At 40.1% G+C, this 23,403-nt stretch overlaps 3 protein-coding genes across 4 annotated transcripts; 1 reads left to right on the forward strand and 2 right to left on the reverse strand.

Annotated features, from left to right (window-relative positions):
• Positions 1-662: 662 nt before the first annotated feature.
• On the forward strand, positions 663-4,869 carry ckap4 (cytoskeleton associated protein 4). The gene is made up of 2 exons (XM_041978185.1): positions 663-1,436; positions 2,844-4,869. The coding sequence occupies exons 1-2, from the start codon at positions 1,122-1,124 to the stop codon at positions 4,044-4,046; spliced, it is 1,518 nt and encodes a 505-aa protein (XP_041834119.1). The 5' UTR covers positions 663-1,121; the 3' UTR covers positions 4,047-4,869.
• A 1,291-nt stretch (positions 4,870-6,160) lies between these two features.
• Positions 6,161-13,114, reverse strand: LOC121635008 (IKBKB interacting protein). 2 transcript variants are annotated; one of them, XM_041978005.1, is made up of 4 exons: positions 12,508-13,093; positions 12,317-12,434; positions 8,981-9,202; positions 6,161-6,882 (listed from the first exon to the last, which is right to left on the reverse strand). In XM_041978005.1, exons 1-4 carry the CDS (start codon positions 12,711-12,713, stop codon positions 6,316-6,318), a joined length of 1,113 nt encoding a protein of 370 aa, XP_041833939.1. In that variant the 5' UTR covers positions 12,714-13,093; the 3' UTR covers positions 6,161-6,315. The 2 variants fall into 2 exon arrangements, with proteins under 2 accessions (XP_041833939.1, XP_041833938.1); XM_041978004.1 differs by lacking the exons at positions 6,161-6,882; positions 8,981-9,202 and adding an exon at positions 9,295-10,579 and having other exon boundaries at positions 12,508-13,114.
• A 358-nt stretch (positions 13,115-13,472) lies between these two features.
• arfgap3 (ADP-ribosylation factor GTPase activating protein 3) lies at positions 13,473-23,227 on the reverse strand. The gene is made up of 16 exons (XM_041977662.1): positions 23,053-23,227; positions 22,283-22,401; positions 21,528-21,600; positions 21,301-21,432; positions 21,088-21,168; positions 19,279-19,372; positions 19,124-19,183; positions 18,986-19,032; positions 18,748-18,896; positions 18,513-18,644; positions 18,302-18,427; positions 17,037-17,189; positions 16,697-16,823; positions 16,312-16,399; positions 15,569-15,693; positions 13,473-15,451 (listed from the first exon to the last, which is right to left on the reverse strand). Exons 1-16 carry the CDS (start codon positions 23,119-23,121, stop codon positions 15,434-15,436), a joined length of 1,593 nt encoding a protein of 530 aa, XP_041833596.1. The 5' UTR covers positions 23,122-23,227; the 3' UTR covers positions 13,473-15,433.
• Between the last annotated feature and the right edge of the window lie 176 nt (positions 23,228-23,403).

Raw genomic sequence — 23,403 nt, forward strand, 5'->3', positions numbered from 1 at the left:
ACAAGTATAAATACAATAAAAAAAATTAATCACAGATGTTAACTGAATTATCACAATAAATAATACAAATAAACTAAACGAGAATGAAAAATGTTAAATAAACTTTGCCTGTAAAATGAAAGCAAGTATATCCCATCCAACTGGGACTAAAAGCCAGCAAGAAGAAATATTTCTTATAAGATGATCAAAGATTTGAGCAGTTCTGTGAAAAAGAACACTAGACCAACAAAAACTCTATTTTTAGGCCAATTTACATAAGCAACTGGGAAATAAGGCTAATTAAAACCAACGTGCAAAGAAAGGGAAGAGACATTTTGCTATTTTATACTTTCTTTAATTGATACGTTGAAGTTTTAACAAGAAAAACTGGTTCATTTACATCGAGGACTAGTCTTTGTAAGTTATCCTATGCGTCTCTCTGTGTGAAGATGTGTAATTATGTGATGTGTCAGCCTGCAGAGCCGAGACTAGCTGCCACGTATGAGAGGAGGAGCAAGCAGGAGGGAGGAAGGAGCCCCTCCCTGAGCTGAACAGCCTGAAGAAAGTTTACATCAGCACAGAACATCTAGTTTAAACTCATGTAGAGTAATAACACAAGTGTTACAGGCGATTTTATGTCAGTAACACACAGGCAACCATTTAAACACTGCTGGCTGGGTAGATGTGTACCACTGATCCATTTATATATTTCATCTTCAGATGGGATTATTGTTTAAAAAAAAATGTTTTTAACCTGGAAATGACAAGATTTAACAGAAAACTGATATTCTAGAAAGGATTAAATGATCATAGGATGGTTCACTCTTATCTTTGGTGATGTGACAACATGATCAAATCTGTGATATTCTGATTCACGGATTAAAAACTGCCTACATTTTAACTGTAAGTGCAGCACAAGCCATTCATTGTTTCATGTTGGGTTATGTCATTTAAAAAGACCCATGCAGAGCCCAACACCGACATGGGACAACCCCCATCCGCATACCTCAGCGTAAAAGAGCCCCGTGGAAAGACACGACGCGCTCACTGATACGCTGCTGGTCCACTCAACGGGGCTGAACTGGAAACTTCTCCATCCACGACTACAGAACCAGCAGCACTCTCTCACACTGCAAGTGACAATGGCTGCCAAAAACCGACAGAAGAACAGCGAGAAGACCGCTGCGCCCAGCCAAGAAGATGCGTCTAAGAGAAGCCAAAAGAGTAGCAGCACTAACGGGGTGAGTGGCCCCGCGCCTCAGGGTCCGCGCTCAGGTAGCTGCCTCGGGCTCCTCATCACCACCGTGTTCTATGTTGCTTTAATAGGCGCTGCAGGGTTCGCTGCGTTTTATTTACAGCAAGTAGTGGAGGAGATCCGCCAGACTAATGCAAAGCAAGAGCAGAGCGCTCGACAAAACGCAGAGCTGGGCAGCAAAATGGAAAGTTTGCTTCAACAGGTTGGTGGAAAACTTCTGACTAAAAAAATGGTTGAAATCCAGATTGAATGTTTCCAAACTTTTACATAAATTTGTCAAATACTGCACATTTGTTGGTTTTTAAAATTCATGCATGCATCAAGTTAGAAGGTAAACTTCAGTGAAGGGTGTGATGAATTCCAGAAGGGAATAACTTACAAGCCTTTTTTTCTTTGGGTTTCTTTGGTATGAGAACAATCCTTGGCTGATTATGGCTGCACATATGGATGAGCTGAGAATGTCAGTCACTTCAGTCTCAGGTAGCAAAGAGAATGCCCCCTTCTACTTAGTAAGGAACATGTGATGGGACTAGAAGCAGTTATACAGCCATGTCTAAAAAGGTTGCAAAAACATTCTAATCATAAACCCTGCAAAGAGAAAAGATCAGAATATGTTAATTTGTTGAGAATTAGTTTTAAAATAGATGCCATCATTCAAGTCAAACAAGTTGTGACTGTGTTGCATCACCTCCTGTTTTATAGATTTCCTTTTTGTTTTTTTGTTTGTTTGTTTTTTTGCTGGATGGTAAAAGTTGAAGTCACATTTTTGGATGCAGTGATGAGGGAAATCCCTGTTCCTGCAGGGAATCCTGCAGTTTTTCCAGACAGAAGTAAACTCCTCTCGGGAAGCTGTTTTTAAACCCATGACTGACCTGTCACCATTCAAACGTTTACTCTACTTTTCCATTCTGCTCCAGTCTCAACTACCTTTAATATTATGTTGGGATTAAATAAAATAACACACTTTAAAATACATTTTTATAAACTCCTTTCTGTTATATTATATATAAAAAATATTTTATACATTTGACTTATTACTAAGGCATTTTATTCCTATGTTTAGCACTTTGGTCAGTGGTTGTTGCAGTTTTTTTTAAGTGCTTTATATATTAAGTTGGCTTGGCTTCTGAAGTAATAAAAAATAGAGATCTTAATTTGTTTTTTAAATACATTATTATTATTATTATTATTTTATGTAATGTTATGCAAGATAAACTCTGTAATATTCATGTTGTCCTATGATTTCATTACCATTTCCTCATACTTGGAATGATTCTCCTGTATGCACAGTCTCAAGACTTCTTGAGAATGATCGTTTAAGCTCCAAGACATTTACCAAATTCTTCCTGATAGTCCAGTTTTAGTTCAAGTCGTAGTCGTAGGGCTAAAGATGTACAAGAGTTCAGCATGTGAACTGAATGTTTTAATCCTGCAAAATGAAACACTTAATGTCACTGTGGGTCATTGTGTGCAAACGCTGATGAAAAATAAACTGAGGTGTCTGAACTGTATCAGCATTGTAAGTCTAAACTGATGCAGGATCAGATCAGTTTACTGATAGCGATCATGATAAGGTATTTATTGCAGATTGTACCCATGTGTTGTGCAGGTGGACTCTCTGAGGAGCAATTTGGACGGTCTGGAGTCATCATTGGGGATCACACGGGTGGAGCTGGAGGCAGCTGTCAGCAGGGTAAAGAGGGGCGAGGTGGAGACCAGGAGAGTGGAGGAGACTCTCCAGAAGCTCCAGAATGATCTACTCAGGGACCTCTCAGAGGGCATCAAGGAGGTGAAGGAGGCTCGAGAGAGGGATTTCTCCTCTCTGGAGAAAACTGTGGAGGAGCGCTTGGCTGAGGTGAGTCAGTCCATCGCAGCCAGCGTGGCCGAGTTCACCGGAGCTCAGGGTGAAGCGCAGAGCCAGCTGGCTGATCTCAAAGCCCGTCTAGGCGACGCTGAAGACCCTGCGCTCATCAAACAGGAACTGTCCGCCATTGTCAACGTCGTAGCTGAAATCAAAACAGCCAAAGAGGCAGCTGATGCAACAGTTGATTCCCTCAGACAGCAGATAGGCACAGTGAGGGAGGAGCTGCAAACTCGCAACCAAGAAGTAGCCTCTCTGTCTCAGGAGGTTGAAACGGTTAGGTCAGTGGTGCAAGACACCACTGGAAGTCTGAAGCAGACACTGTCTGCATCAGAGGCTGGAGTTCAGGCTCTGAAGGACCAAACTGCGACACTGCAGAGCAGCATGATGCAGGTAACTGAAGCTGTTCGCAGCCTGGAGGAGAAGGTGGATGCAGAGGCTGCTCAGGCTCAGAAAAAATCAGAGGAGCTTGAATCCAGAGTGAAATCCTCAGAGGAGAGCGGAGATTTGCTGTCTGCATCATTGTCAGACATCACCACCAAAGTTGAAACATTGTTTGCCAAATATGATGCACATGAGAGCAGTCTAACTGCACAGGGAGATGCAGTGGAGCGAGCCAAAACAGATCTGAAGCAGGAGCTGGAGGCAGTAAAAAGCAGTGTGGAGGAGCTGCAGTCCAATGAAGCACAGAAAGGAGAAGATTCAAAAGACTCCAGCCTTCAGCAGATGGAGGATTTGGAGAAGAGGCTCGCTGCTTTGGAGGACAGCAGTAGCAGAACGAAGCCTGAGCAGCTGGAGGGCCTGAAAACCATGGTAGATGGATTGGAGAGGAAAGCAGCGAAGCTCGAAGGCCATGATGAGGCCATTTCTGCCCTTCAAGAAGCACTGCAGGAGACCACACAGAAACTTTCTGTCTTATTTGAAGGAAAGAAGGAAGAGGAGAGTCCTTAGCTATGCATTGTCACCTCAGGATACCAAATATTAAGCAACAAGGACAATCAGAACTGGTCACAATAGCTCATTTTTACATTTTCATGAAGAATTACTTCTCAAACTTGACAGCTGATGTCATGATGTTGCACACTTTGGTAGAAAACGGGGAACATTAGGAGCGAGAGGGACAGAGCTGAACTGCTGATCTGTGAATTCAAATCCACGCTCATTCTGCACTGTAGTTTCATTTTCTGACGTTTTTATTATTTTTTATTCTGTGTTTGTGCTAAGCCAGTTTTTTTTAATATCTTTACATGAAAAAATGCTCGTTTTGGGCTCTCCATTGTTTACTCACTACATGATGTTGCTTTCTTTTCTTTTTTTTTGAAGAATAAAAAAATCTTGACTTGAAGCTGTGAAGAATTACTTTGGGTGTGAACCAGATCAAATTATTTCTCTTTGTGGTTCAGCTGCCTTTGCTGTTCCATCTCGAGTGACAGACTGATATTAAGGGTGGAGATAAATATGTCTGGATTTACTCAGCAGGACTATTACAATCTGAAATGATTTAGCAGCAACACAGTTCACACATTATTCTGCTTGTAGGATTTCAGTTGATGAAATATTTGGGTTTTACTTCTGTGTTAGATTTAGCTTGTGTTGTGTTGATGTTCACATCACTGCTAACAATCTCAGACAGGTTTGATCTTTAGTTTCCAGGTGAGCTTCATTGAAAGGAAACTACGGAAGGAGGATGTTCTACATTATTAAGACTGTCCCAGTTTCCATGCAGTCAGGAGAGAAAAAAAAAGATCGTTCTGTAAATGAAAAGGCTGAAATACTCCAACAACTTGTGAAAAGACTGAAAACATTAGACATTTAATAAAAACTTCTCAGATCATTGTACTGTTAATAAATTAGTGATTCAGTGTGAAAACAGGTTGGTTCAGGTGAATGCATCGTATTCAGAGAGCAGCAGCAGGTGTCTGAAGCTGCAGGTGAACCTTCCCATCAGGATACGCCAGAGGCTGCAGGTGAGCATAAAGCTGAATTTCAGCCTCCCTTAACTAATGACCACAAAGAGGAATGTTTGCAGTGGACTCAGAAGCACATGAAGACTCGTTTTCAAACTGTTTCATACACTGATGAATGCTGTGTTAGACTGTTGGACACCATGTCCCAGCAAAGCTGCCATGTCAGCAAGGTGGTGGTGGAGTGATGCTGTAGGCTGGAATAATGAGGAGAGAGATGGTAGGACCCTTTAGGCTGTCTGGGGGTGTCCAAATAAACTCTACTAAATCTGTTCAGTAACTAACTGGCATGTCCTTCCGTGGTATAAAAGAAAGAAACGTTCCTCCTGCAGTAAAGACAACGCTGCATCCCCCCATGCAGAAACACCTGCTTTGGTATAAAAGGAGGAAAACTGAGGGTGGGGTCACCATCATCGCCTGACCTGAGAACCTGTGGAGCATCCTTAAAAGATAGATCTATGAGGGTGGGGGCAGCAGACCTCCAAACAGCAACTTAAGGAGAGACTTCAGTGATTAAAGGGTTAAGATGACACCTAAGAAAGATTCCATGTAAACATGGAACTGGACCTGGAAGCATGTTATTTGATTTGTTCTTCGAAAAATGATTTCCTACGTGATTAAAAAAATACTACTGGGGCACATTTTCAGTTCTTTAAAGCTGTAATACACAAAATAATGCAGAACCTTTGTTCCCTAAAATCCAGATTATTATATATATAATATTATATAATATATAATCATTTTAGACATAATATTCACTGTCATTCATATTGATCAATTAGGAAAAAAGAACAAACGGCATATGCAGAATAATCTGGAGCACTGATCTGTTGAACATGCCAAACTGCTGCAGAGAAGCCGTCGATTATCTGCTCGTAACATGCCGAACTCTTTCATTTTCAGGTCAAAAACATAAGATGAATTTTTTTCCAGGTGTTCTGCAGAAATGTGCTTCCCTTTGTGACACCTGTTTGAGCACTTCACCAGAAAATTTCAGCCTTCTGTGTTGCTGGAAGGCGTTTTGGCACACGGTGCAGAGACCTTCAGAGTCAAGAAACTGGAACTTCAGGTTCCTGTAGTACATTTATAGTAAACATGAGGCGCTTGAGTTGCAGTGTTTGCATCAATCAGAGGCAGAGGTTTTTATTTAATTAGTAATAATAATAAAAAAAAGCTTTATTCCAGTAAAGATTTCAACAGTAGTATGGCTGGTGGTGAAGACAAATAAAACAACAGCTTGGTTCTCTGAATGTTCTTCATGTTGGTCTTCGCGAATCTTCCATATTGGATATGTCGGCTATTTCACTAACCTGTTTAGATGTAACACTTAAATCTCCCTCAACTGCAGTGAAGTTTGATAAAGTCTGTCGGAGATCAGCGATCTCCTGCTCCCTTTTGCCAAGATCTTCCGCTAACCGTCCGATCCGAAGAGTCAGATCTGACAGCTGTGGCTCGAACGCCCCCAAGTCTCTCTTAATAGAAGCCACCTTTGGTTTGAGGTCACTGGCAAACGTCAGTGTTCTTATGAGGCGCGCCCGGCCGCTCTCGAGCTCCCTCAAACGCTCTGAGATCTGCATGTCTGCATTGTTGAGCTCAGGGATGCGTCTGGCGAGCCGCTCTATGGCCTGAGCGTTGCGTTCGGACGCGGATCGGAGATTGGAGACGCGGTCGATGCTGCCGGCCAGCACGTCTCCGATGCGTTTGACCATGCTGCGCTCCACCTGACTGGTCTTGTCCTCCAGTTCTCCCACCTGCGTCAGCAGAGACTCCAACTCAGAATGCAGACCGTCCATCCGGCGCACATCTGTCCTCACAGCCGACACCTGGAGGGCCAACACAGGAGAAGAAATAGTTTCTATATTCTGGAAAATGTTTCATCAAACTGCTTTGAAAAAGAAAAAATGAGCTTGTTTCATTGATAATGAATCACAATAACAGTTCTCTGCAATCAGGCTGTAAATAAGAGTTTTTAAATCCCTTCAAACTATTAAAAAAGTGATATTAATGACATGAGTATGCAGATCTTCAGGCTGTGGTGCTTGCTGCGTTCACTCCAGAGATTTGAACATCACCATCCCTGTAGCCAAACATGGTGACGGCAGCACATTCTGTCAAAGGAGCTGAAACAGGAGACATATTGAGCTGTCATGACTAAAAACCTTTTCCAGAGAGGTCCTGGTTTCATGTTTACAAAGGTTTTACATTTCTAAAAGACAACTAAAGAAAAGAGCAAAGAAGATCAGGATCACTCCATTAAATCCATCCCTACAAACATGGCAACGTCCCGGTTTCAGATAGAAGCCGCATGCATCACTGCTGGGGTGTAAATGTTATAACAAAGGGTCTAAACAGTTATGTAATTAAAAAAAAAAACAGTTTTTTAATAGATTAACAAAAGTCAAAAGCAATTTTTGCTTGCGGAGAAACTTAAAAGTCTGAAACACAAAAAAAATTGGGATTATAAAAGGAGTTGCTGTCAATTCATTATTCACTCATAAATCACAGTAGATCTATGAAAAAAAATCAACAATATTTACATTTATTTTTCGCCTCCTCAAAATAATAATTGCTGTTAGTAATCATCAAACCAACAGTTGAGAGTCCTGTGAGAGTGAAAACTTATTACTGCTAATCTCATGTCATTAAAAAGATTTTTCAACGTGTTCCTTAGAGAGGTGGTCTGCTCAGTGGGAGCACAGAAAGACTTCTGACCTGAAACTGCTTCCCAGAAGAGATCCTGTAAGATTTATATCAATACCTAAAATACATGAAGTTCCTTTGAAAAGGTCAACACTGATCTGAATTCAAATGAAGAGCTGAATCAGCAGCCATGCTGAAATGAACATGTGCAGATACGTCTCAGCTGTGTGATTTTCTGGTATTATCAGTTTCTTTTTCATTTCTGACAAGAGGTCTCTGCTTGCATCCTACACCGACAGCACTCCTTTAGTCTTTCTCCCTGCACTGTTTCATATGGTGGCTGGGAAGAGCAAAACAATATTATATCCTGTGAAACAGCTTTACAAGTTTACCGAAACACAATTACATAGATAGATGTTTCACCAAAATCTGTGACCCATCAGAATCTGTGACTGCAGGGAGGCCTCTGCATGTACGTCTTAGAAGACGAACAAAGTCTTGAAAACACTTTTATTGAAGTCTGAGTTCATTATAATGCAGCTACAGCAAAGTAACACATTTTCATAGCTATCAGTAATGTGTTTTAAATAAAAGTGTTCCAAGACTTTTCTTGTGTTCTAAGACATACAAGCAGAGAAATGCACACTATCGCCCCCCTGTGGTCACAGATTCTGATGGATCACAGATTTTGATGCAACACCCATCTTTGTAATTGTGTTTCGGTAAACTTGTAAAAGTGTTTCACTGGATGTAAATTTGTATCGTGAAAATATAAAAGTGTTTTACTCGACTAATATTGTTTTGCACTTCCCAGCCACCGTAGTTTCATGTTTTATTTACACCTTTTGCTTTTGTAATGCAGTCTATTGAAAGAATAATTGTGTTGCTTCGTGCATTAATGGCACCATATAAATAAAAGTTAACATGATGTAAATGAGTGAACAGCATCAACAAAACATCAGTGTTTGATGAGCTTCAAACTAAGAAGCAAGTCTCAAAACTCTTTTATTGCAGGGAGGAACCATATGATTCTTGAAGGGATGCATATGTGGCTGATTAAGGGCTTTTTTCAACGCAAATAACCACGAACAGAGTTGGTGGTTTTGGAACAAGTGGGATTTATCAGCATCTCATATTCATGCAACTGGCCTGCAGGTCTGAGTGAAAGTCAAATCATAAAGAAATCATAATTTCAACCAGTTTGGAAAATTATTGCCAAGTAAATGTTATTGTTTTCTTTGGTAGTTTCATCTTGTCACATCTGCAACAAGACAAACAAACCTTGCTGGCGAAGTCCTTGGTGATAGCCGATGTACGTTCTTCGATTTGTCCAACGGCGTCACTCAGAGAAGTCAGGCTGCTTTGAAGCTGCTCTCGTTTCTCAGTCACACCAGAGGCCCATTCCTTCAGCCGGCCGACGTCCTGCTCCAAGCCCTCCAGCTGTGGCTGCAGAGCCCCCCGCTGATCACCGAGGCCCTCCAGCATCAACCGGACACTCTCACACTAAAGCAGGACAAACAGCGCATGGAGTAACAGGAAGATGGAGGCTAAGCAAGGCCATGATTTAAAGAAAAATAGAAAACAAAACACATTTGAACAAATAAAACTTTTCTTTTAAGAAAGGGGATTTTATTAAATAAGCTCAGTGGTGAAATGATTTACATAATTTCCACCAAAATTAGACAGTTGAAAGTTGCACAAAATATGTAGATTATTTAGATACAAAAGTTGTTCCTGTTTCAAATCCAGACACCGAGATGTTACAGGTTGTTGGACCGAACATAACTTATTTTCATAAAATAACCCTTCTGAGTTTGTTTATTCGTGAATTAGTAGAGAAAACACTATAAATCTGATCATCTGGAGCACAGTGCATGTTCAGGCTATTTCTCTGTACAGGGTTCATGTTTTTCTGACAAAACTCAGATTAAATTAAAACTCCTGCCACGCCCTAGTCCATTTAAAACAATGACATCATTCAGTGAGGTCATCATGAGGAAGTTCAGTTGGTTCGCCCTGGTCATCATCCTGCCACTCCTCCTCCTCTTCATCCTTCCATCCTTCTTCCTCCAAAGTGTCAGAGTCCATTTGGATTTCAGCCCTACTTTCCCTCAACACCATGGTGAGTTCATGGACCGCCTCTTTAACCACGGACAACTCATTCTTCATCTTCAGGATGCTGTGTTCAGCCTGCAGAGTGTCCAGCTCCTGTCTGATCTTGAGGATTTCATTCACAGCTTTCAGCATGCTGTCCTCAGTCCCAAACACCTGTAACGTCACCTCCTCCAGCCTCCTCTCCGCCCCGCTTAGGTCACCGCCGAGTTTCAGGATGGAGCGCACCGCCTCTTCTACCTGTGGCAGGTGCTCTTCGCACGCCTGCGCTCTAGGAATGTGCTCCTGAAGCTGAGAGCTCAGTTCAGCTTCGCTCTTGGTCAGGCTGCTGATCTGCTGGTCCAGCTTGTGGATCTGCTTGGTATTCCAGTCCAGCTGGTCCTGCGCTCGCTTGGCATCATCTTCCTCTGCGCGCTCCATAGCTCGCATGTTCCTCTTTGTGCTGTCCTCAAGCTCTTCCAGCCTCTTCTCCAGAGCCCGAGTCCTCCGCTCGGCCTCATTCACCTGCTCGGTGGCTCCGGCGTGGGCCTCCCGAGACTCGGTCTTGAGGGCTGCCAGGTCAGAGGTGATGGCAGCCAACCTCTCCTGCCACGTCTCCGTCACGGTGAGGAAGTGAGCGTTGACCGTCTGGAGGTCACGGGAGGCGACGTTCTCGTCAGTCTGCATTGCCATCACAGATGCATGGAGGGTAGAGATGTCCTGCTGCAGTCTTGTTGCCAAGGAGACGGTGGAGAGCGCATCCTGTAGGTCATCCTCAGAGGCCACAAGCTGCAGCCGCAACACAAAACAGGAGGGCTGTTTCTGTGGGAGCTCTATCATCCTCAGTTTTCATTTAAACACAAACAGTGAGAAACACAGCTAACAGATTCTCCAGGGAGTGTGATCATTAAAAGGTATTAATTATTTTTTCATTTATGCTTGCACAATTTTTTTAGATCATTTAATCATTTTTTTTACACATTTCCCCTTATAATAAATAAACATACTTGAAATTCCATTTTCAAAGGTTGCATGTGTTTTTGCATTGTCAGAGATGTTTATTCTCTGCTTAAGTTGCTCAGTTTTAGTGTTCTAGAGTCAAACATGAGGCCATCCATCTGACAGATAAAGCTTGGCTGAAACTGGCTCATGCAACAAGACAATGATCCCAAGCAGCAGCAGCAGATCTGCAGTTCTACAAACGAATAAAATCATAGGGTGTATTTAGTTTATCACACACTACTTCCGCAGTTTGGCTTAGTTTATGCTAAATGAACAATATATGTTGAATTTTTCCCAGTAAAACATAAATAACATATCAGATGTTGACACAGACATTTTACCATTTCATTAGCTCATTTGGATCTGATGGCAGCAACATGCAGCATCCCCTCTTCTGCAAGGCCTTCCCTGAAAGAGACGTTGTCTGGATGGGAGCAGATGTTGCTCTAAAACCTCCATGTACTTTTAAGTATTGATGGAGCCTGAGGGGCCAAAGATAGTGAAATTCTTGTTTTGACCTAACGTTTTCCCCCCTGTATACAGAGATTCCTCCTGATTCTCTGGATTTTTTTTATTATATTATCCACTGTAGACAGTGGAATCTTTCAAGTCTTTGCAATTTTACAACTTTTTTTTCTGAAACTGATTGACAATTTTTACAGCCAGTTTTTCTCAGATTGAAGAACATCTGTCTATCTTTATTTCTAAGAGGCTCTGCCTCTTTGAAGTGCTCCTTTTATACCCCATCATGTTATTGACTTGTTACCAATTAACCTAATTAGTAACTAATGTTCCTGCGGTTGTTTATGATTCGTACCAGTTACTTTTCCAGCCTTTTTTTTTTTGCTCCTGTTCCAACTTTTTAAAGATTTGTTGCTGCTATCAGATTCAAAATGAGCTCATATTTTCCATTACTGGTGAAATGTTTCAGCTTCAAATGAATGATTCTGTTATTTATGCTCAGTTGGGAATAAAATTTGGGTTTATGAGATTTGCAAAGCATTGCGTTCTCTTTACATTTACATTTTACGCAGTGTTCCAACTTTTCCAACTATTTTTCAACCTATTTATTTACTATCATCATGTCATGATAGTCAAATCTTAGAGCTGAAAGAGGGTGTACTTTATTTTTGTACACAACTATGTAATCGTGAAACAAAAAGACTAGTTCAAGTGATTGTTTCACCAAAAGTTCTAATATTTTGTGGGCAATTTTAGTTTTGTTAGTACAGGCCTTTTGGATGTGTGTTTGATTTTACTGAAGCCACAACATGATTCCTGTAGATAAACATTGTTGAGAATTAAAATTTAAATAGAAAGTATTTTCTGTAACCAGATTACATTCCTCCTTTTTTCAGATAATCTTGATTTTTATCAAGTTTCTTTAATGGTTATTTCTAAAGAAGAAGGTGGTCTGAGTGACAAATTAAGATCAGATTTTTCCTCCAGTTATTGGAGTGGAAGTAGATTAAGTCTGGGCAATTTTTGGTGAACTGACCCTTTAAATCTGCTCCATTTCCTTACCTTTTTGGAAACTTCTACCATCTTTTCCTCCATGTCCAACAGGCTGGATGTTTTCCCGTCAAGTGACCTGTACTTTTCTTCCATTTGAGCGAACCTCTCATTCTGCTGCAACACCATCCTGCAACCAAGAAAAAACAAACTTTACTAAACGCACATTGTGAGACAAAAACTAAAAACTCGTGAGGACTTACCAGCTGAGAGCTCCGCAGGCTAAAAGTGACACTACACACATTAAACTTTTAATATCCGGACCTGAAGATGTTTTATTTGTTCCCATTTGCACTTCCGTTTTCCCTTTTGGTGCTTCATCTTTTCCATTTGCAGAAGACGTTTGTGTTAGATCGTCACCCTGCTTTTGAGCCTGCGTCTTTTTTCTATATTTGACTTCACTCGGCATTTTAGCACACTAATAAACAGCTGACTTAGCATGAAAAAAAATCTCTCCAGCTATTCGTTATGCCGCAGATTAAAATAGGATCCCTGTTTAACAGACAGGTTCATTGTGGAGCTAATTAATCGCTGTGTTTTGCGGGTGATTACCGCTGCTAAACTTCTTTGGCCTTCCTCTTGGCTAATGGGAAAATTGCCGCCTTCAAGTGCTGGTATGGTTAGCATGTAAATGTCACAACTACGTAGCTAATAAGCTAGACTAAAACTATAACACTGTAAACACCCACAACTATTAGCATTTTTTGCTAAAATATTAAGTGGATTAATATATTCTAAATGAAATGTAAAGCTTCAGTTAAGTTTAACATGTTTTAATCTTTCACGTGGCAAAATGTGCACTGTTCCAACGGTGAAAAAGTACCGTAAACGCATCAGCCAGCCACGTAGACGCCTGCCAGGATCTGCCCTGAATTTCAGCCCAATGAAGCCATGCTGGATTAATTTAGGCTTTGCAACAAGCAAAAGGTAAACTGGTTAAAAAGATCAACAAATAACTTTAAGATATATCTAAGATTTTTTTTTAATATTTTGGCAATCTGCCAACTTTTAGCTTGTATATGTGTATCATTATTTGTATATACATTAAGAAATTTTACCAGAGGGTTGTTTCATCAGTATTTGATATTTCATAAGCCAAATTGTCAAACTTGGAAAAGTTAGAGGAAGCATAGCCTGCTCATTTGGACAAATAATTTAGAGACAAGAGTTTAGGTACAAGCCATTTATTTGGCATGTTTGCAAAATTTTTACATACATATCGTGTGCCAAAAAAAGGTCAAAATATGATTATCAGTAGCTTTGTATAAATGGCAGTTCAAAGCCTAATACAACATTACTAAACTAACATATTTTCTGTCTTAGCATCAGTCTATAAACTACAAAAGGCCATGCAAATTACACAAACGAATGTACTTTCATCTAACATTTAACATCATCCTACAGCAGAAGACAGTCTAACAAAGACTGACAAAACAAAACTGAACATGGACGCATGATTTACTTGGAGGCAAACGTTTAAGAACTTCCAAGCAAAAGCTGCCATATACAAATTAGGTGTGAATGACTCAGTTTGTCATGTGGGTGTGCTAAAGAGCTTTGGACTGCAGCCATGAGAGTAAACAAAGGATTTTCTCAATGTAAGATGACTTACTTTTTTTACTTGTTCTCAATTTGTGTCATCCTTTGAAACATGTCAAATCAACTCTTGAGAAGTATCACTCAGTAATACAATCAACTTTAGCTTAGTCTGGGCTGTAAAAACAACAACTCTTAAATCTGAATGAGTCTAAGAATGTCTAAATTTATTGCAAAAGTTATAGAAAAGCTAAAGCATCAGTTGTCATTTTTTCCAATACCAAAGCCACGAACATGAGCCTTTCTGTTAATATATCACATCTGATGTCATTTAAGACAACTTTCAATCATCGCCCGCATGTTACAGTAACAAAAACTAACAAAACGTTTTGTGGACATTCATATTTAAGTGGAAATGAGGCCTGAAAGAAACAATAGGTATCACTACTTCATAAATTCCTGGGCTTCAGCCATCTTTAGATACCAAAAAATACAGTTCTGCAAATTCACCACAGACTTCTAAATAAAGATTTCAACAAAAATTCAAACCAAAATGTCAAAGGCACCCCCTCCAAGTTGAATAACTATAAATTACTATGCTGACAATTGTGTCTCTTTTTAAACAGCTGGACTGAGAACAAATATATAAACGTATATAAAAGTGCAACAAAGGTGCAGTTAAGCTAAATGCTTAATTTTTAATGTTTTGTTTCTCCCAAGACACAGCGAAACCCATTCACTTTCTTTCCAAAAGTTAAATGAAAAGTTATGAAACCACCTTTATATCCTCCCACTGAACCTGCAGCCAACATGTAAAGCCAAACTGTTTTTTGTTTTTGCCTTTTCAAACAAAAGATCGTTTTCTCAATCGTTCCTTTTTCTGCTCTTAAAAGTAGTGCTGAGTGCTTCGTCAGTGTGCCATGTCATCTTTCTGTCATCACATTGACATGATGTATAAAACAACCAATAAGCTGCGATTCAAATCTCAGCGACACAAAGCTAATGAAGCCACCAAACATCAGTTTACAATAACAGAGTCAATATATTTGGTCCTCCCAAGGCCTCTTTATCAGCTTTTGGTCCAGTCTGTGAGGAGCAAACATAATTGCACTTTGGGGATGGAAAGGACACTTAAAACTTGTGTGAATGTGCACAAGAAAAAGCCTGAAACACAAAAGTGTGCATGTGATGAGTGTTGTTATCCAGTTAACAGGATTTGTCTCCACAGCCTGGGTTTTGACCAAATAAACTCAAAAAAGGAATCATAATGAAACCCTTCCCTCCATTACACCAGAAAGCATTTGCTACATATTTTCTCTAAATATTGAAATCCCCAAACCTCCAAAAAGCATGAGATATAATACATACTAATTACACTTCAACTCTGTACTACACACAGAAATCTCCTTCAAGGTGTCGGCAGAAAAATTTCATCCCACCGAAAATATATTTATTTACTCACTATCTTCAAAAAACTCAAATTAATTTTGATGTAAATCTGAAGACTTGCTCTGAGCATTGATCCTTCTTCTGTGCTCCTCTCAGTGAGTGACCATAACTCACTGGATCTGTTGTCTATGTCGACACTGCCACTCAGGAACCGTAGTGATCCTGAAATGAATTAAAGACAGGTGCATTTTAAAAGAACCTGTATTTAAAACCATGCAGATATACATGATGTTGATTCATTAGCTGTTTAAAGGTGAATTAAAGACATTTTGGACCAACCTGAATTGAGTTAACTACACCACTCGCCATGACTGATAGTTTCCCTGCGACCGAGCGCACGCCATGTTTAAGCTGTGACATGTCAGGAGCACTGGGCAGCATGTTGGTCAGACGGTATGAGCCCCCTGCAAAGGTGAAGCAGTCAAGCAGACAGGTGGTTATGTGCAGCTAAAATCCAAATTTTCAAGACTGATGAAAGACCTAAAATATCTGGGATAGCAATGTTTGGTTATGTTGCATTAGGTGAAAATGAACCAGCGTTTCTCAATCCCTGACCTACATGAGGGCTACTGAACTTGGTCCTACAAGGGCTGCAGTCCTGCAGCCTTTAATGTTTCCCTGCTCCAACACACCTGACTCAAGTTATATAGATCTACACCAGTGGAGTTCTGCACAATGACTCATTCATTTGAGTCAGGTGTGTTGGAGCAGGGAAACATTTAAAAATCTGCAGGACTGTAGCACTCATAGGACCAAATTTAACAGCCCTGTTTTCTATGCTTCCAACTCCAACACACCTGATTAAGATGAACTGGACCATTTGTTAAGCTCTTTGCTTGCTAGCTTTTTAACGAGCCATTCATTTCAGTCAGGTGTGTGGAAACATCTAAAACCTGCAGAACCTCAGTCCTGAGGACCAGGACTGAGAAACACTGTTATAAACAAATCATATAAATCTAACTAAATAAATTACATGCTCGGTTCTGTTTTTAAAAGGCCAGTATGAAGCCGTTGTGTCCTACCGGTCTGTTTCTTGGGATCATCAAACAGGTCTGCTGAGCTTATTGCTGCGTTCCCAGCAAGTCTCTCCAGTCGGGTTTTGGCTTCGTACTAAAGTTCAAACATATTTACAGACTGAGTGCAAACACTTCCATCAAATAGAAAAAAAACACTTAAAAATGACAAAAAAAAAGAAAATCTGTACTGGTACATATTTAACTATCTACCTCCAGCATCACTACCATTGTTGTATTTCAGTAATTAGAGTTTTTATGAAGGTAAAATACAACATTTAACCCTTAGATTAAACATCCCACCATATATTAGTTAACTCTTATAACATAACATACAAAGCGTGGGGCACTATGTGTATTATATTTATGTGTACCATGTACTGTGTCTGCATACCTCTGTGCTGTCTTGTTTTCCAAAGTACATGTCAGACGAGATGGCTTTGACATCATCTCCAAACTTTTTCCGAGCTTCTCCTGAATCTGAGACTGGTAAAGGTTCAGCTTTCCTCCTGGCTACAGACCTGATGCAGAAAATGATCATAAATTCTGCTGTAAGAACAGGAATAGTTGCAACATTAAACAGAATCTGCACATCTTCACTTAGAAGACGACAGGAGAGCCGTCAGAAAGAAGTCTGAACTTATTTTAAATATTTTGAACTGACATTTACTTAAAGAGGAGAAAGAAGAAAATTAATCTACCAAATAAAGAAGCAAGAGCTCATAAGATCCTACCTGTCATCAAATGAAGATGTGGTGGAAGAAAGATAGAAGTCTGGCTCTGGTTTCTTGCTCTCCTTCATCCAGCCTCCTCCATCACTTCCATCGCCCCACCGCAAAGAGAAACTATCTGGGGTGTTTGTTTGATCCTCAAACCGTGAGAGGAACCTGAGGACAGAAGCAGTTCAGAGCAGAATCAAGTTTTCATGCCTTTTCTTTAAAAAGAAAATGCTTTCAGGCCGTTTCTGGCTGTCAACGGCTTTTCATAAGAAGCAGCAGCTAACTATGCTAATTAATTCACAGCAGAGCTCCCAGATCTGGCTGAAGGGGACAATGTGAGGCGTCTTCCTGAGAGGACGGCCTCCGCCATGGACTGGACACAGCTGTAGGACACAGAGGCAGCTCTTCCCCAGTCACACTCTGTCTTTGACCCAAAAGGTCTCATTTTTGCCACTAAACTAATTATGAAAGCTGATGCTATCCCAAGTTTACCCACTTTACTCACATTAGAGATTTTTCTGTTGATGTAACTTCTATTCTACTGTTAATAAAAATGACAATTCAAGGAATTATTTTGAAATGTCTTAAAAGTACATTTAGTAAACTTAAAAAAAGAATTCACTTTTAATTGAAGTTATTTTAAAAGAAGTTTGTAAAGTCAAACTGCAACATCATTTAATGTTTTGATGTTAATTCTTTTTCTGAAAATGTTCCTAAAAACTTGCAATAGAAAAAAATCAGAAGTAAAATTGTGTCATTATTCTAAGTCGACTCAGATATGCAGAATATTCACCACACCTCTACGTCTGGCTACCTTAGCAAACACTCTGCTACCCAATCACAAATCTAGCCAGTACCAAGCCCAGAACATAAACAGGAGTCTGAGTTGAACATTGTCGATGAATCTTTACAAGTTCACAAATCTTTAAAGTCTCCTCTACAAGCAGGAGACAAGACTGAAATGGTTCAATTCCCCGGTGTGCCAACGGAGGTGAACCACTCTGGGTCTCTGAGCAACGCCCTTAACCCCCTAACTGCTCCCCAGGCACCAAACCATGGCAGCCCTCTGCTCTCTAGTAAATCTACAGATGGAGAACCTAATTTACCTTATGGGATTAATAAAGTAAAAATGATAATTACTGTAATTCTTCTTATTATTAGATTATCCAAATCTTCATCAAAATTTCGTACGTCAAGTGTGTAGCTTATAGTTCAGAACTGGTAAATAATGATTAAAAAACAACAACAAAGTAATACTACAAATGAAAAAAATAATGTACCTCGAGTTGAAGGATCCTTCATCCTCATCTTCATCAGTAAATCGCCGTCCTTTGGTAGTTTTGGCTCCGACTGGACTCTCCTGCTGGATGATGTGCATGTCTGATGTCACAGAGTGAGAAACTCCGCTGGGGAAAAAATGATAAACAGAAGTAAGATTCAGAGGAAGAGAAACAGATTTCTGTTTAAGGACCTGACTTTTCATGAATTTACCTCCTGATGCCCAGACCCATGCCCAGCCTCTCAGCCTGCTCCTTCTTCTTCCCGTCTAATCCCTTCAACTTCTGCTCCTCCATTTTTCTCGTCTGTTCAAGATCTTTAAAGGCCATTTGCACAGATGGAGCGCTGAGGAGGGGGAAGAAAACGGTGGATCAGCTCAAAACAACGACCCATGTGTGGAAGACATCTAAAACAATGAGGGCTGATTGAAGACAGGAAGTAATCTCACATGGACTTCTCGGGCGTAGCGTTCTTGGTGGCGGCAGAGCTCTCTTCTTTCTCTCGGAGTTTGTCAGCAGCCTGAGCCGCCTTCTCCAGCTGTGAGAAACTCTGGCTGCTGACCTTCTGAGCACCCAGGCCACCCTTCTTAGACGCCAACTACAAACAGAAACAATAAAAACACTTGTTCCCTCATCTGGTTGCATATATATTATTTAAGGCATTACAATGGAAGTGTGTGAACTTACTGTTTTCTTGGGACCAGCTGGCTTTTTTTTAAGAAGAGAAGCTGGCTCTGAAAAAGTTAAGAAACACAATGATGCAGGTTCAATTCAAATGTGCTTAATAAAAGCAGAGAATCACCAGCTTTACAAATCTAAACAAACCTGGGTTAGCTTTTGGAGAAACACTCAATGCTTCCACACTGGGACCCTCCTCTAGATTTCCTAAAAAAAGAAAAGTGGATGAAGCACAAAACTATTTTAAGATACAACTGGGTGAGTTTTGTTATGCTAAATTATTCACCAGAAACACTGGATACCATTTCTGTCTTCATCTTTTTCCAGGGTCGCAAGCTTCTCTGATGTGGAGGAGCTGAGACTCATTTTGGCCATATTAAGATTTTCAGGAACAACCTGGACAAAATAAAGACAAACAGAGATTATTAATAATCAGTCACTAGGTAGATAGTCATTAATACAAAGAGAGCACTAAAAAAGTACGTACACTAATGTTTCATATCTAATTGTCACATGGAACGTGAACTAAAAATTGTATCACACTGCAGTAACTTCACTTTTATTTCTTAAATAATTCATTTTCTCTCAAAATCTAAATAAATCTTATAAAACCTTTGTGAGTCCTGGCTCGGATTCAGATGGAAATCAGTCTTTAGCTACGTTCACACTGCAGGTCTTAATGCTCATTTCTGATTATTTTTATCTGAGGTCTGTTTTTGTGGTGTTGTTTTACGTCCTAATTTTAAACTGACCTCCATCAGACTCCAGTATGAACAGTCTTTGGCCCTGAAGTAACCCAAATGCGCAGAAGAAGACATCCCATGCATCACACTGTTTTTACACATCCCGCCTCCTCTGGCACAGACCTGTGACCTCAGTCTCACCTCAGTGATGTAAAAGTCACGGTAATTTCACCATGACCACAGACTGGCTGCTTTAAAAAATATTAGATATGAATCCAACTTAGAATCATATATAAAAAGTGGTCTGAGTCTGATTTAAATAATAATAATAATAATAAAAGTTCAGGCTGTCATTAAAAAAAAGACCAAATATGGTCATATATGTGCTAAAAAGTCAGATTTGGTCCACTTCACATGCAGTATTAACGTGGCCTTTGTTACAGGTTAGACCAGGGCTGTCCGGCTCCGGTCCTCGAGGGCCGCAATCCTGCAGGTTTTGATGTGTCTCTGCTCCAAAACCACCTGACTCAAATTAAGTAATTGTGCAAAACCTAATTGGCTGTTGAATCCATTTCATTTGAGTCAGGTGTGTTGAAGCAGGAAACATGCAGGACAGCGGCCCTCGAGGACCAACTTTGGACACCCCTGGGTTAGACCCTATGAATGACGCCGTATATCAGCCTATAAAGATTTAATAAATGAAGAAACAAAATAATAAAAAGAAAAAGAAGTTATCACATTTAATACATTCCTGCAAACATAACTGATAGTTAGTCATAAAAAATAAGTACCCACTGTAATTGCTGGTGATTTATTTTTTGTCTTTGTGGCACATTTGTCTTTATCAGGGACCAATAATGCAGTAAACCTTGTTAGATTGCGGCTGTTTGAAGGTGACTCCTCCTCCTGCCACCAAACCCTTCATGGAAGAGATGTATTCCTCCTTTCCTGCTTGCCAGAGCGTCTAGCCTGCTCGCTGATCACTTGGGACAAAATGAGGGGACCCACTGATAGTTCAGAGCTTGTTAAACTGATTATGTCTCGACTGGAACCTTGTGAATCTCACTGCACCACAAGGCAGGAGGCACAGATCAGCTAAAAAGAGATCCATCATTTGAAGAATGGTCAAACATGTATTTAGACATTTGTGCAAAACTGGTCTTTTAAATGGTCCAAAAATGTAGAAACACATTAATGTCAGTAATGAAAGGTGTGCCGATTTTAGTCAGATTATTGTGTGGGAGCTAAAATGAATTTATTCTTTTAGTTTTACATTTCCATTAAAGCGCAGTCGGGTAAGACTTGCCCTACTTTTCAACTTATTGAGTTACTGAGCAATGATAAAAATGCTCAATCAGAGAACATTTAAGCAATAATGAAGAATTGTGTATTCACCGCTGCTGTACCTAAAACGTCCAACTGCTGTACCTGTGAATGCAGATTGAAGAAATCCACCTGTTTGTCAGCTGGTGATGTTGGAGAGAGAGGACCCTGACTGTCGAGCCACAGCTGAAAGAAGAGCAGAACAGCTGCTGTAATGAGCTGAATGAAAGTACAACACGGCAAGCCAGAGTTTGATTCATTTCATCTCTAAGCAGCAGCGATTCTTCACTATCTGGTGAGGCCAGTACTGTGCGTTACCTCGGTGCCATGGCGTCTGGTAGCTTGTGTGGCTGAAGTCTTTATCTTCTCCCTGTAAAGCTGGGCAGCTCGGCTGTTATACTTGGCATTAGCAGCGCTGGCGGTACAGCCATGCTGATTGAAAAATGCAGTCTGCAAAATTTGAAACGGACACAGAAAAGGAAACAGGAATGATCAGGTTTAATCACTTCTGTCATCAAGTGCTGGGATTAAAATCTGGTACTCACCGCACTGGCATTGCCTCCCACTTGCATACATCTTAACTGGAACCATGACCAGTTAAAATCCAGCTCCATGGACCTGCGCAAAAGAACAGAAGAATTTTTTCATATAAATTTACACACTGCACCTCAAGTTAACAAAATAAATAAACACATGCATTGACATCTGGATCTTCACTATATTTTTTACTTGTACAGTCATGTTTTATTCCTTATAATACACACAAAACCTTGCTTTTCTTTGTTTCAGTTTCACAAAAGTAAATGAGAACAATTAAAATGTTTTTGCCAAGTAGTCTCTCAGGTAGGTGTGTCTCTATTAAATCTGCCCATATCAGTTGTAATATTATTACAAATTAAAACAGGGCTCATTTTTAATGGACTAATCAAACTGAATTCTCTGTGGCTTTTTTCCTCAAAGCATTAGCACCAAAAGCAAGGAAATTTGTGCTTGGTTGATTATTCCTCCCCTTTAATATGTATTAAAGAGCGATTATGATGAATTAAACATCATTGTAAATTCTGAACAGGAGAATACTTAAAGGGATTGTGGGCATTTTTGGGGGGTTGCCACGTCCCACCCTTTAGATGTGTTGCTCATTCTACAAAAGCACAATCCCTACATGTTATACCTAGTTGTTAACATGACAAATCAGGCTTTCCAACAATGTATAATACAAAGCCAGCTATCATTAAAGGACAGAAATAATAAACCAAACACAAAATTTCCTTACTTTATTCTTTGCTATATCTTGGCTTACCTAATAAAGGACAGATGGACACCCAGGGACCTGTGAGTGCCAGAGCAGTCTATGCAGAGGAAAACACCATAAGTGATGCTGGCCCAGCTGGGGTTTTTAGCCGTGCAGTCAAAGCAAACCTAAAGGTCAGAGAGCAAAAGAGGACATGCAAAATGAGCATACATGATGAATACATGAGGAAACATGCGTCACTTCAACACCGTTTCAGATCAATAAAACATACGTGGAAGCCAACACTGAGTCAGTTTATATTGACATAATTAGAAAGTCTGAAGTACATGTACATGTGTCCATTAGCTTGACGGTTAGCTAGCTTTGCTCCTGTAGGTTCAAACAGCTGCTGGTGAGATTTGCATAGCACCAGTCAGTAAAAAATTCCTTGTCATAAAGGGTGTTTGCACGTACGTGCTCCATTATATTCTGTGGGCTAACGACCTGAACACTTAAGTCTAAACAAACATGACAAATGTAAACTGTCACAATCCAGCTTGCTACTCTGAGCTGATCAGCCTCTTGGCTAACATATGTTTGAAACCGTTTAGTTTCTAGCAGTTTATTCTCATGCAAATGTTACCGGAGAACAGTTAACGCGTCCCATTAATATATTTAAACCAACTTGTTGTCAACATAGCAAATTGCGGATAACTGTTAAATCCACGCGGCAAACAAAAGCCAGTTTTTGGCGTTTAACACAGTGCGACGTGTCAGATGCTTGATTCTGTTGACTTCCTTGTTAAAGACACATCATCTGCGTTTTATACAAATCTCACCTTATTCGTAGGAATGGAGCGAAGTCGCTTGAAAATGGCAGAAATATCCTGTTTGTTGGGTTCCGCCATTGCTCTACCTCCTGGTGGTAAAACAAAAACTGTCAGGTGGTTAAAGGAATAGCGTCAAGAAGAAGGAAAAAAGCTCCGCGTTTTCACAATAACTGAATACGACACGTCAGTAAGGGAAAATCGTTCTCGGTCTGTGATTGGCTGGCATGACCCCGTGGTTTTGTTGTTGTAGTTAAGACTTCTGGGTAATGTAGTTTGTTTTAACAGCTAGGAAGACAATGCGTTCAATAATAAACAATTTAGCTAGTTTATAATTAAAATCATGTTCAGTTCAACTTTATT

The sequence above is a fragment of the Melanotaenia boesemani genome, chromosome 23 (assembly GCF_017639745.1).
Source record: "Melanotaenia boesemani isolate fMelBoe1 chromosome 23, fMelBoe1.pri, whole genome shotgun sequence".
NCBI classification, from domain to species: Eukaryota; Metazoa; Chordata; class Actinopteri; order Atheriniformes; family Melanotaeniidae; genus Melanotaenia; species Melanotaenia boesemani.